Genomic DNA, 15,038 nt, shown 5'->3' with positions numbered 1-15,038 from the left:
AAAGGATTGCCACGAGACTCGAAACACAAGAAGAGAGCTGTCTTCGCGCATTGTCAAGCTTTCAACTTGTCTTCTTTATTACGAATCGCCTTTGTATCAATATAGGTGATTCATAAATCGCCGACACTTGAAATGAGAGTTTCGATCGACTTTTAAACCGAAGTGTATTTTGCGTTCGCTCGATCAACGTGGCTTTTTTTCATCATCCATTTATGCATCAACACGTTGAATGCTTTGAAAACTCTGAGATCTCTGTTATTTAATTTAAATATATACATACATATATATATATATTATTCTAATGAAACATCAAAATTGAAATTCTTTTATGATATTTTCTTTTTTATGATCTTTCAGTATTAATACGAGAAATATCTCTATTTGATATATTTAGATATAATAAGAATATTACTTCTAATAAGTATCCTTGAATCCGTAATTACTGATCATTCATAAAATGGAATGCATTAAAACAATTAATTGCTAAGCGTTCATTAGCTACCATCATACCCAATTGAGATTAAAAAATGAAAGTTGTAGGATCTTTTTAAGCAGGAATTTTTTTTAATACAAAGGATATTAACATAATGTTCGACATTCTTCCGAAATTGTTCTGTTTAAATCCAATGGAAAAAGCAGTAAATAATTTATAGAATTATATACAAATTTTAGAAGAAAAATTGATAGATAATGAGTTAATTTTGAAAATGCTCAGTGTTACGACCGTTCGCGGAGAGACGCGGTCGCGAGGAAAACGCGTCAGCGAGAGGCGTAAATTCTCGCTACGATTCGGTGAATCGACGTCGCGAAGTAGTCGTTCCCCTGTTTCGGTTAAGATAACAGAGGTGGTTGAATGAATATGACAGAGTATAGTAAGTTATATTTCACCGTTTATTCCACAACTTATAACGAAGGCAGTTACACTGGTGCGTATATACGAGATGAATGAGTGACTGATCTGTGGGTGTGTCTATCCGCTCGAAGGATGTTGACCGTTCGAAGGATGTAAAATCAGTACCGTCTTGGGAGACGATGCTGTCTCGGAGGAAAGCTAAGGGTGGGTGTGTCTAGCGCACGGGACCATCGGATTTGTTGGTGCCGATGTTATTTAGGAGAGTGAGGGAATAGGCTTTGTTTCTAATTGGTTAAACGAAGGGTCTCAACCGCCCTCGAGAGAAAGTGGTTAGTGGGAGGACAGTTGCGGCGTACGTGCGAAAAACCAACTTTCCTTAGTTAAGCCGTGGTAGACAATAGTCTCGAGAAATTCCTCGGAAACAGATGTTTGTTTGAAGGACCTTAGCAGGCAAGTGACTCGGGTTTATGACGGATGCTTAAGGCTATTGAGGGTACGCCGTACGGAAGAGCGGACATCTGGTGTCCGTCTGGCCCGCGGTGTGTGACCTGGGCCAGGCAGAGAGTCGCCCGGCGTAACACTCAGGTTTAAATGTTACTTGAAACAGATCGAAACTCCGTCACGTGTTCAATTAGAAATAGTAAAATTCTGATTCGCGAAGAGACGCGAATATTTCCAATCTCGTTCCTTTCGATCCTCCGACCTGTTCGTCTTAAGCGCACAATCTCCGTTATACCACCTTTAAACAATGATTCTAGCAACTAGAATCATTCGATCGTTAGAATCATTCGCGTACTTATGAGACTAGCCCCTGCTTTCAGTTACCGATTAAAAAGACATACTATTGTTCGTTGCAAATATCAGCTATCGTTCCTCAAAACCTGAGATTCTTTGAAATATTCCTACGCTAGAGATTCAACTGTACATAATTGTTCAAGGCTACAAGTTAGTTCGATCCTCGTGATGCAATGGATAATAATTCGATCGTCTGGAAAATAATTCTGGACGAAAGAATTCTCATTTAATCCTTGACGGTCGATGATTTTGTAAATCATGTACGATATCGTAATCAGGAATGAATTCTTTTATATTTCTAATCTTGAAATTACACAGGGCCAATACATATTAAGCTGAATCGCAAATAAATATTAAGGGAGTCTTAAGGAGTTATAATATCGACATTTCTTATCAATACGATAGTGATATAATAATGTGATATAGTACAGAGTGTTTCGTAACTGATGATTCTTCGTATTTGCGAGAAAATAAATTTTGAATATGTTTCGTGAATGTCGTGTGAACACGAGTTGACAAAGCTTCAGAATTTCATTCTCTCGAACGTCGTACGAAAATCTCTCGTTCTATATTTTCAACAGATCCTTTCACATAGTATTATTCTGTACCACTGGTTATTAACCATATTAACTAACCACTGGTTATCACAGTATCAATTACCAGACACCCTGTATAATACAGAATATTACTTCAAATATCCGTATAATGAAGCATTTCATTTTCTATAATTAATTATAATTAAGTTCGGCTGTTAAGGGTTAATACATTGTAACATAAGTGATCGTTATCTCCTAATTATAGGATGGAGTTAGATTAGACGTATAACGATGAACGAGGATCATCGAGCATTAATGTATTTAATTATAGAGATATTTAGCAGTTTATTTTTGTTCGGGGGATTCGTCGATGTGTGTGCAAATAAAAAGTAGAATTGTTTCTTATATTAAGGTTTATGGAAGTTTTATTCGGTGAATCAATCTTATGGACGTGAGTGTATACGCGAATATATACGTGAGTGATGATTATGAATACTATGAATAGGTTTCTTCAGATTGATTGCGTTGTTATTGGCACAACGACGAACACTGATCGTCATACGATGGCACGATTTGCTTACAATATTCTTTCCTTTCTTTTTTTCTTCTTCCTAAACCATAGAAACAGTCAATTAGAGTTATTTTTTTTTTAATGTACGTACAACTCGTTTTAGATAGATAAAAGTCCAGCAGTTGGTGCTGAAGAAATTATAACAATAATTTAAAAAGTCTTCAAGCTTGGATTTTATTAATATTGTACGTTATTTAAAATCGTACAAAAAATATAACGAATAGATAAATAATCGTTAAAAATACGTGGATAATCGTTCAAAAGATATAAAACTGTTTCTTTTCACAAAGAAAAATTATCTAAACGTACTATTTTTTTAAATAAGATTTTGTCCAATATATTCCAGTAAAAAATGTTAAAAACATTAAAGGAATCAAAAATTTAAATCTCCCTAATTTATTATTTACGTAATTAATAAATTACGTAATTATTAATTTACGTAACATTTTCGATATTATTCTACGTAATATCTTTGAATATCAAATTAGCACCAACCGCTGAACGATTCGAACGTGCGTAACGCAAGTGAAAATTAGCATTAAAATTATAAAAGCTCTTAAAAGATAATAATAAAAATTATATAGGAACACGATTTCTAAGCTCGCTCTTTTTAGAATTAAGGCTTACAAATTCTTAAACGTAAACGATAAAAATAAAAATTAATGTAGGAGAATAGAAAAATAATATGTTCCGATTTTTTCTCGTACAAAAATCGTCAGACTGATCCGCTTGTAATATTGTTACTTCTAAAAAAACACGAATCCTCCTTCGTGTTTTTTAATTGAATTATTATTAAAAATCAGATAATTATCGTTCACAGGAGTGATAGTGTTGATGTCCATTGAAGTGTGTCTTATGGTAGCAAGGCAACGACCAGAAATGTTGGTCCCTTCCGAATTCTTCGCCTTGCTTGATAGTCTGAGGAAGATTCTGGCCGACAGTTTCCGGCAAGAACAAAACCAGTGCAGCGCCAAAAAAGGACACCGTGCTGATAATGAGCATTGGAAATCCCTCCCAAATTGCAGCCTAATGAACAAATATTAATTTATATGAGCAAAGGTTAAATACCATGAAAATCTGGTCAAAGTATTTCTCATTTAAAAAGTTTCATTAGAAAGTTTCAACCAATATAGTTTCATATCTTAAGTTATTCCATCATTTTTTATTTTAAATTTCAATTTTTTGATTAAAGATCAGTTAAAGAAAAGCGTTGGTTGCAACTTCCAAAACGGGCTTTCTAGAAAGTGAGAAATATTTTGATCAGATTTTTATAATATTTAACTTCTTCAGGAAACAACTTGTTTTAAGGTAAGAAAAAAACTATTTTACATTATCATGAGAAAATTTACATGAGAGCTTTTTCATAATTTCTAATAGCGCTTATTGTATCTTTTGGAATAAATTAAAGAGAAGTTGAACGTGGATGTGCTTAGCGGTGTTTCAAAAATGTTGTAACAACAATAGTAGTATAAATATTTATTTACCGAGTCAGTGATATATGGCGCCAAAGAGTGTGCAACTATTCCGAAAATATGAATGAAAGATACGCCCTGCGATCTGACTGGCGTGGGCAGAAGTTCTGCTGCATACTGAAGACCAACATTGGCTGCCATGTTCAGACAGAATCGCGACAATATTGACATTACTAATTTCGCGAGCACTGGGGAATAAATTAAAAAATACAAAATTAATCCTGGATACACAATACTTGATTGTAAGTTTAATTAAAAATATAGTCCGATCGAAGCTTAACCAAAATTAAATTAAAATTTCACACAAACTTTAAACTTCTATAAATCTCCAAATTCTAGAAAACCAACATATAGAAAATTATTGCTTCTAAAATGTGCACACCTCTTTCAATTTCGCCACTAAATTAATTCCTAATAATTCCTAAATTCTAGTTCCATCAAAATAATTATTTTCCAAGATTAATACCTTCGAAGTTGCCAAAATTCTTTTACATTCATCATCAACTTAATTTCAGATTTTTCTCAATAATACGTCATTATAATCGTTTTAATTTTACTTTAATAAACAGATCGATATATTTACTGGAATGCAGCATAAGTTCAGCGATACTGAGTACACAGGTCATTGCCATCGTGAGAAATCCGCAGAGTCTACGACCCCATCGGTCGAGCAACAGGGCGAGTAATAACCCAGCTGGAAGTTCTGTGGCACAGGCGATCGAGAACGACACGAACACCGAGCTCTGGATAAGTTTTAATGAATACACGTGATCGTCGAACGAGATCAGGGTAAAACACCTACAAGATTGTATCGGTTATTTATGAAGGTTTTATCGCAACATGAACTCGTATCTTATACTTGCCAGAATGCAACTAGAAGAATAGTGTTTCTCGCCAACCGTGGCGTTTTGAACAGATCGAGCAGCGTCGCTGATTCTTGAATTTTGTCCGGTGCCTCCATGTTACTCTGCAAGAATTTATTTCGAGAATAATTAACGAAAGATATAATACGAGTCGTGCCTTTAGCCCTTACACAGTTCAAAATTCATAACACACTGAAAAGAAATTTTATTTTCATTGTATTCGTCATTAATAGATAGCACGAACAGTGGCACTTTGCATTCTGTTTTATGGAATTAGTCGGCATGGCTTTTGATATCGAGATTTATTAATATAATGGGTGGTTGGTTGATTAAATACTTTTCTGATCCGAAATACAGTCGGGAACAAAACTAAGTGGATTAGTGGAGAAAATGTAAAAATTCATTTCAATCATTTGCTGAACTATCTGCATATTATTAGAAGGAAATATAATAAATAAAACTCAAGTATATGAGGCTGATACTAATTTGATTATACTTTCTTCACATCTATTTCCATTAACTATAGCAGCTTATTTTTATCCCCGATTGTACTTGTAAATTGTAAATATTTTATAATTTCTATATAAATTCCCAGATTTACTTCAAATTTTGTACGAGATCGATATAATACCACAATGGAATCGCGACAGTCAAGTTTCATTTCATATTTCATTTTTCATCGCGTTTCATTTTTAAAACCTGTCTATGCATGTTAAAATACATTCGCGAGTCTGTGTGTTTTCGACGTGAATCAAATATATCTGTCAGCACAGATTCAAGTACTGTACCGTATGATTTCGCGTAAGCTTTCTAGAATTCTATTTGATCGAACTTACAACTAATATATCGTAAATACGCGAGTCTGGATTTCTACGATTGATCCTAGCTATTCTCCGTAGTTTCTCAACAACCTTGTCCATCATCCCGTTGGAAACGTACCAGCTTGAACAGAGCAAATACGAGTGATATGGATCGATAAGTAAATTTGCATAAATCTCAAAGCGCAAGTTGAGAATTCGAATAATCGAACGATTAGGAGTTTACTTACCGGGCGTTCTCGGGAAGAATCCACGGTGTGATAGCGACAGATAACAGCGGTATGGCAGTAACGTAAGTAAAATATCTCCAGTTCGCGATATAATAGGCTATCCATGGTAAAATTGTACTGGCCACTGCGATGTAGTTGTAGGATAATTGTAAGATTATAAATATAATTCCGATTTTAAATTAATCCGTTTACTCTGCAAACGTGAATTTTCCGAGTTTGAGCTGGTCCGTATAACAAAAAGCGCTACATAATACACGTGTTTTGCTTCTAACGTATTTAAACGAATTACGTGTTGAAAATTTTGTGATAATTTTCATTTCGAACGAATATACAGAGTGGTTGGTAACTGATGGTACAAGCGGAAAGGGGGTGATTCTACGCGAAAAAAGAAGTCGAAAATATAGAATAAACGTTTTTCGTTCGAGGCTTTGTTTTCGAGAAAATCGACTTTGAATTTTCGCTCGATACGCGTGCACTTTATCGCGTCTCGTTATAACGGATCTCACTGTAGATCGTTGTCTCGATGGAAGAATTAAAAAAAAAAATTTGTATTCTATATTTTCGACTTCTTTCCGCTTGTACCACCAATTACCAACCACCTTGTATAACTCGATTTAAGAATATCAAGATATAACTATCCTCGACGACATGAAAATCGATGAAACGATCTTTAACAATAACAAAATCAATATATTCATCTCTGGTGGTGGCAAAAGCTCTTGAATCAAGAACTCGAACCGTATAGTTCAATCGAGTACAGTAACGTCAAAATTATCTTCGAGGAACAATTCATCAAAAATTTCTCACGCAACATCATCTTTCACGTAATAGAAACATTGACTTCATACTAACGTTATCTCTCGCGTGACTGAAACATTGGCTTATCGGTCGAACCTCTCGCACTTTCTACTTCGTAGAAGGCTTACCGATAATCAGAGGAATGTTGATACAGTTATCGAACGCCAGTCCAGTGAGAAACCTACAGACGGCGAATGACCAAAAACTATTTGCGCTGGCAGTGAAAATGGAGGCAAAAAGGGCGATACCATTGCAGAACATTAAAGCTGGGATACGACCCTTGTGATCGGCGATCCAACCGACTAGGAAACCACCGATGATGGATCCGCAGAAGAAGATGGCCTGCGCCGTTGATACGAGGTATTCTCGGTCGCATACCCATTCTAGCTAATCACCAAGGTTAAGAGTTAGTCAGCGAAAAACCAGATTCATATTTTTCAGAATATAATTTTAATCCTGCTGCGGTCTTCGAATTTTTATATCTCGATTCTGCTCGCAGTTCGATGAATGAAAGAGTTCTTTATGCTCTGAAAAAAACGTTCGCGTAAAATCGGAACGAGGAATTATCCGTACTAACAATTATCGTCTTATACTTTCTTTAAACTTATGAAATTTACTATAACAAGGTTAGATTAGATCGGAAATGACCCAAAGAACGCAGCAGAAGTGTAAGAATTTCGAAGCATGCGATTCAGACAACGATGTGAATACTTCACCTCAGTTCCTATACTAGGATATGGAATCTGCGTAAAATTATACTCCCATTGAGTACATTTTATCGTTTTGTTTGTTTGGAAGCCCGATGAGCTCAGGCTCTTATCGCTCTTCAACAGCTCTGTGAAGTTTACGTCCTTCCGTTGACATTGTTCGTAATAAGGATAAACGTTCGTCACTGGAATCGCTATCTTAATCCTAAACATCCCATACGATAGATGATTGATCATTTTAATTATTAAAATAAGAACCAAAGTCCAGACAGAGTAATCCAAAAATATCTTGTATCTTATCGTGAAATTTTTCTACAATATTTTCTAATAATTTTCGAAATGTTCGAAAATTCGAGAAATTCCAGAAATCGCGATATCTCGCATATTTTTCACAATATTTTAAAGTCACTTTCTACGAACAATCAAAAATATCGTTCAAAGTTTAAAGGAGCTTTCGTTGCTACGTATATCTCCTTTTCTTTCTTTCCTTCATTATACATACTTACCTCTCTTCTTCGGTGAAATTCGAGTTTACTAATTCGTCTATCCTGCACCAGTGTTCCGTGGGAATAATCGTAATGAAAAATTGCGAGAAATACAGAAACGCGTACGTCGCGCCATAAGGTAGTAACGACAATAACAACAGCCATTGATATCTCCCGTAGTCACCGACATACGGCAGAACATCATCGAAACTTTCCAATCTTGGTCTCAATCGAGTCGCTTCAGTGGGCAATATAGAGTTACTCTTCTCGTCCTTCATTTCGCTGAAACAGAATCCATCCTTGATTTCCAGGCGTAGCAGTATAAAAGTCGTATAACAAAGTTTTCAGTCTTCTAGTCTTTGAAATAAATGTCATTCGGCAGTTCCTTTGATGTTTCACATTCTGTAATTCCAATTACAATGCTCCTTTCCTCTCCCACAAACAGGAAATTATTTTCTGACAGAACGCAGGAACAATCTTACCCGTCATTCACGTTTTCCCCTTCCATAGTTCGAGCAGCAAAGTCTCAATTATGATTTTAGATTTTGAAAGGCAACGGAGATGAAAGAGGAGACCCGATATGCTGATCGAAAGACGTTCGGAAATGAACTGAAAGAACGAGCGAAGTCCGGCAACTGTTCGCTTTGTTTTCGATTCGGTTAAACGTTAAATTAAGCGTAAGTGTTTGCTCGAGTGCCGGCCAATTACTGTGCCGGGAGTCAAGTGAATCGTGACACGCGACTCGTTCAAATTGAATTGCATACGAACCACGCTCGCGAGATCATCTTTAAAAAGGGCTGATTCGGTATACGCGGCGATGTCAACGTGATATCTACATATCTGAGGAAAGTTTCGACGAAAGAAATAGCCTCGAGTGCTGGTTAATGGTGTTCGAGTTATCGTTTGGATATCGATATTATAGATTTGCAAATGAGATAGAAGAACCGAAGGAAAGTTTGTCGACTCTGTCATATTTAATTAAATGCAGGAGAAAAATTGAATGGAATAATTTTCTGATTAATATTGTTTGTTTATTACTCGTAATCCTCTTACCCGGCGACTTAAGGGTGACTTCCGGTTACAGTGCTTAGCTAAACTAAGTTTTCGATCAATATATTGAACTCTATTGGAAAATAACCGAGAAAATTTTAAGCCATCGAAGGCTAAGAATAAATGAAATAATTGAAGGTTTTTCAAACCTGTTTTAACACTAATATCAGGGATATAAGAAGATGGTACTTCTGATGTATCAACGCAATTATTTGATTATTTACCATTCGTTAAAACAGACGGTCTTAGGGACTGAGGTGGTTAATTAGATATTGAAAAATTAAGAGAACGATTTCCAAGTTAAAAGTAAAATAATATATCGATCTTTCGCAAAATTTTTATATCAAATTGTTCATTTTCGTATCAGATAGAGCAAAAGGGTAAACTGATATGTTTACTTGAAAATGGATTCAGGGAAATTAATCATTTGCCAATTAAATTTAAGCGAATACGTGAAACAATATTATCATATGGAATAAACACGGAAACGAAATAGCTGACAGAAGAACCATCGATTTCGAGACATCGATTAGAATGACTAATGTCATTGTCAGGAGCGCTCGAAAGTGGTTGAGTGCTCGAAATAACTGACCTGTTTGGAAAATACGACAACGAGAAACGTTCGTGTCTACGAGCCATCGTGTCTACATAATAAATACTTGCGTGTGTACGTCTATACAAATGGCGGCATTTTTAAAATAAAAAATAGAGTATATTACCCTTGATCGTCCAAACGAAACAATTGCTTATAATTACAAGACATTTGATACAGTACTTTGAGAAATCAATATGCTACAATTTGTTGGAAACATTTAGCTTGCACATAAATTACATATGAGCCAAACTCACGCGACTGATAACGTTACATTGCACTGAAACTGAGGACTCGATCGATTCTCAAAATTCCAAATACAATCTTTTAAATTAATTTTCACTCGTTATCAAGAATCCAATCAAAATTTCTTTTTCCTAATTTATTAGTAACATTCTTAGGTAGAACTAATAATTATCGCTTCTCTTTCATAAACGATTATCAAAGCGAAAAATTAAATTCAGTCTATAGAAGAAAATGAATACAGAAGTTGAAACCCTTACCTGTCACCGAATGATTCTTCTATGTCTAATTAACGATAGTCTCACGACGTCAAAGTGAAACTCCAAACTGATCGTTTCTCGTTGCTCTTTGTTCAAAATATCGATCACGATTAATCAGGCACTACCAACTACATCCACTAATATCACTGTCAGATCGATTAACAGCAAGTTATGAAATTAGTAATTAAGGGCACCCTCGATCAAACCATTTTTCTCTCTCAACGTCACACTAAATCATGTCAAATGTATCTTTCCGTTCCAAATGTCGTCGACTAACTTCCAACGAACAAAATGTCTCAATACACTAAGTTCGATACCTTCGTGTTCTTTCTGGAGATAACCGAAGAATTTTTCCGTTATTGTAGCATTTTCGTTGCTGCTTCTTAATTTAAAAGTAAAGAAATAAAATTAGTTTGAAAAAGCAATTAAAGTAATTCACGTGGGTTTCTTTGAAGACGGCGGAAAATCGATGATAAAACGAAATAGAAATAGAAATAAAATAAAATAAAATCTGCGATTAAACGAATAATTAATACATGTTATTTTGAAAAGGAAATTGGCGATAAAATAGGCGAAAAACAGTTTCTATTAAAAAGGTTATACGAATAATCAACGCAGTTTGCTTCGAAGCAAAATTAGAATTGGCAATCGAGCGAATGATTGACGATTTATTTGGAAAAGTTAGCGGAATCAATGACTAAACAAGCGAGATTTCGTTAAACACACGATTTCCTTCGTAAAGAAAGAAAAAGTAGATTTGTTGATTACACGAATAATCGCTGCAGTTTATCTCAAAGAAGAAATAGCGCGGATGGTCAAACAGGCGAGAAACAAGGTTTCTCCGGGAAAAGAAAATAAAATAGCTGATCGAGTAAATAGTAAATACAATTTACCTTGAGAAAGAAGCAGACTCGAGCGATCAACACTGTTTCCCTCGAAGAAACGCTAAAATTAATGGTCAAACAATCAAAGTAAGTAATTTTTCTCGAGGATAAAGTAGGATCAGTAGTTAAATCAACAAGATTGGTACAGCTTCCCTTCAAGAGACACTATGATCAATATTTATACAGGCAGTCACGGAATCTCCCTTTCGACTGATCCAATCATTGAGTGAAACGATTGTATTCGATGAAATTTTCCTCGAAGATGAAGCAGAGTCGCAGATCCTTACGTAAACGACCGATCAAGTTTCCACGGCAATAAACCTAAATTCCCTGGCTAATTGAAAATATAAAGGAGACACGACCACATTTCCATTTAAAGAAATGCAATTGTTAGTTAAACAACGATAGGATTTTCTTATTCGAAAAGAGAGGAGAAAAATGTCCGATGTTCACGAAGTCTTGTACAAATATGAAGGGGAAACCGGCTCGCGTATCGCTGATATAGAAGCTTGCTTAGCGAAGACGAACACGATACTCGGTGACACGTGTTTGCCAATAAAAAAGGAGAGAATCGAAGAGAAACGGAACCAAAGGAAGAAACGTTGATTGACAGTGGAACCGGCGAAACTAGAAATAGTTTGGAAAACACGATTTTCCGATCGCGAACATCGAGGACCACGTGCTCGCGTTGCCATTGATCGAACTCCATTTAGGTTTGCGGCAAATCGTCGCAACAGCGACGTTGGTAGAACAGAGACACAGAGTTCTTCTGTCTCACAAAAAGCAAGGTGCATACATATGTATTTCCTTGTTTCTCCAAAGCATAGTGGCGCCACGCCGGAAACCGGTTGTCCGAAGCCAGCCAAAGTTTTCAATGGTGTTGAAATGAATTGTATTGTCGTCTTGTCGCGTACTAAAATTGCGATATATGGACGGTGTTAAAAATTGACGTTGAAACACAATTGATTTTTGCAATTTAAATAACGGATGTATTGAAACGAATTCAGTGGATTTTTCAGGTAAATTTGTCGTTTGTTTTGCCGGGTTTGATCTTGGATCGACTTTAGTATATTTTTCATATTTAATTGAAATGGGGAATTGCGTTATGTTATTTGTTGATACTCTGTAGGTTAGAAATGTTAGCATGTTATTTATGAATTATGTTATTTTAGAATTAATATGTAATGTTATTTAATTATGTATGAATTATGTAATGTTATTTTAGAATTAATATTTACAAAAGGCATAAATGTAATTGAATTCTAAAGAGGATTAATTAAGAATGCTCAAGCTTTTTGTGAGATTGGTTTTTTCTTGCAAGCTACCTCCATAAATTAGACCTCTCCTGAAGGGACACGTAGTTTCGTCAACCGGTTTCTTCTAACAAGATTCGTAGAATTAGCTTTTTGCGAAGGGACTGATTTATGAATATTGTTTCTTCTGAAAAGACTGCTTTGTTACCATAAAAAATCAAGGACAGGTTTTCGTAGTTTATATTCACCGAAATATTCACACACACAATAATTTCGAACAGTACGATTAACAAATTACTAGATATGTCTGTACAAATTTCACCTTACGCTCGAAGATACAAGCAAAGCGAAAATTAAATTTCCAAAATCAAATATCAAGAACAGTAAATAACTATATGCAGAATATTCTTCTAGCGAAAGACAGACAGTCTCTACTCACTATGTACATACGAAGAGAAAGATACACACTACATTCCAAACACATGTCCAAACACAGGAATGACCTCGTAACTTACATAACACCACAACTGAAGAAATTACACCATATAACATTGAATGTGACGGATGTAATATGGCACATCAATTATCGAACAAAAAGTTTCATAAAATTCAAATTAAAAGAAATATGGGATCGCGAAACACACAACGGGTGTGCATAAGTTATGTACGTAACTTCCAACTTACACACATGCAATAGGTTTAACCGTTACTGGCGTTGATAATAACAGAAGCACAGTCATGGATCCGTTACCATGTCTAGCGTTGTTTCAACGAGTTTCATTCCCACTTGATTTAGTGTCGCTCCTAACCGCTGGTTCACGCAACAGAGAAGGATAAAATGAACCGCGACAGATATACAATTACATACTTACGTACTATATGGTTCAAAGTCTATAAATAATATTGTAGACGGTATAATTAGAGGCCTTCTGTACTATTTCCGCACGCAGTAACGTCCTAAACGTATACACGGAAAACTTTAAATCGTAGCACAATTGAAGCCAGAAGAAATTTTAAAGTGAGCTAAAAAATGAAAAACAAGCCGAAGATTCAAGAATAACAGAATTACACTGGAAACTCTATTTGGTGGGGGGAGGGAGGGGGGTGCGTTTGAAAATCGATCGCGTATTACGCGGTAGGTAGTAGTTGACTGATATGATTGGAGTAATAAATGTCATTACGGATTATTTGATATCACTGTAACTTTTTGAATAAAATTCAATGTCAAGATTTATTCATTATCGATACTTATCTTGTTTACAGTAGATTGCAGAATCGAGATATTCTGTTCGTAATTTTTTATGAAAATGTTCTTCGCTTTGATAAAGAATTTTTATTTTTAAAATGATATAAATGTGATATCTCGACGATATAAACGATGCTTTTCTTTATCTGTATATAAACTAAGCAACTTCTAGTTTTATAGATTTTTACACAAAGTTCGTCAAAATCATACGTAAGAAATATTTTCTTTAGATCTTGTACCGATTTACTGAATTACATATAGTAAATCATTTAATAACTAAATATAACTAGATATAAGTAATTATATTAAATAACAAACGGGATCACAATATTGTTTATGGGTACAGAGACCTTAGAAAAATTATGATCGTAGTCACGTAATTACATTGGTTCCTCAAGAATCCTGTCTACCTTGATAGATCATTAAGCAACGTGACTGGAATCGCATTGCGTCGTCGAAGGAAAATTTTTTATCTTTACTTTGTTGTATGAAAATGCTTTCACTGACTGTGTAGAGGTCGGACTGAGGGAAATCTGTGTTCGCTTCTGGTTTCCATAACAGTAGAACGATGGATCTTGAATAATAGATACATTTCTGTTATGTATTATAAACACGTAACTAAAGAGAATTCCATAATATTACCCAAAAACAGTTCATTCAATTTTAATTTCTGACTAGAAGAGACGAGAAATTTGCTAATGGAAAATTTTCATTTTTAAAATGCTTTACATTTATTAATACTCTTTTTTCGAAAACGATACTTATCGTACCATCTAATACTCAAAGATCAAAGCCTATCACAGTTTTCTGTTCCATCTTTCTTAAATGCTTAAAATATTAAACCTAAATTTAATATTTTTTATCATTTTATTAACACGAAATCTGTTATTAATTATTTACTGTAATATCGTGCAAATATTTCAGTCTTCATTTTGCCATACTAATACATAATGATCGTGATCTATCTTGATCATCTATCTTTTCCAAACTGATAATGTATTCCTTCATGGAATTTACCAGTTTCACTTCCTTATTGTTCATTTATCACCTAGTATCGGTAACAGATTATGTTATACGTGTTTCGTCGGCAAAACAAACAGAACTAAAGGATCTAAGAATCGCTCAGTAAGTAACAATGCGATTATGGCTGATTTCAGACAATCTGCGGCATTAAATTTTCTCACGTTGTCTCGTAACGATCGTGATTTTCCTTCTGATCCTTCAGATTAAACGTCCTTGAACATCGTTAACTAAATCATGAATTTATAACGAACCCCATTTTTCATTATTTTTTAACAAGATTCCAAAAGATATGAAAAGTAGACAAAACGGAGAGTTTATCTGAACATAATATTTATCGAATAAATCGAAATTTTATTACA

At 34.9% G+C, this 15,038-nt stretch overlaps 2 protein-coding genes across 4 annotated transcripts; both read right to left on the bottom strand.

Annotated features, from left to right (window-relative positions):
- Positions 1-2,642: 2,642 nt before the first annotated feature.
- On the bottom strand, positions 2,643-6,275 carry LOC126876016 (organic cation transporter protein-like; the record flags this gene model as incomplete). Its single annotated transcript, XM_050638927.1, has 6 exons — positions 2,643-3,781; positions 4,240-4,415; positions 4,811-5,025; positions 5,091-5,194; positions 5,927-6,032; positions 6,139-6,275. Coding segments are annotated over 6 exons (957 nt in total), but the record flags the coding sequence as incomplete, so codon positions are not given.
- A 1,014-nt stretch (positions 6,276-7,289) lies between these two features.
- Positions 7,290-13,706, bottom strand: LOC126875977 (carcinine transporter-like). 3 transcript variants are annotated; one of them, XM_050638907.1, is made up of 3 exons: positions 13,095-13,706; positions 8,150-8,410; positions 7,290-7,848 (listed from the first exon to the last, which is right to left on the bottom strand). In XM_050638907.1, the coding sequence occupies exons 1-3, from the start codon at positions 13,148-13,150 to the stop codon at positions 7,569-7,571; spliced, it is 597 nt and encodes a 198-aa protein (XP_050494864.1). In that variant the 5' UTR covers positions 13,151-13,706; the 3' UTR covers positions 7,290-7,568. The 3 variants fall into 3 exon arrangements, with proteins under 3 accessions (XP_050494864.1, XP_050494866.1, XP_050494865.1); XM_050638909.1 differs by lacking the exon at positions 13,095-13,706 and adding an exon at positions 11,167-12,016; XM_050638908.1 differs by lacking the exon at positions 13,095-13,706 and adding an exon at positions 8,611-9,557.
- Positions 13,707-15,038: the final 1,332 nt, after the last annotated feature.

This window comes from Bombus huntii, unplaced genomic scaffold, assembly GCF_024542735.1.
Source record: "Bombus huntii isolate Logan2020A unplaced genomic scaffold, iyBomHunt1.1 ctg00000061.1, whole genome shotgun sequence".
NCBI lineage: Eukaryota > Metazoa > Arthropoda > Insecta > Hymenoptera > Apidae > Bombus > Bombus huntii.
The sequence above is the reverse complement of the archived record's forward strand: the minus strand, read 5'-3'. Positions and strand labels throughout refer to the sequence as shown.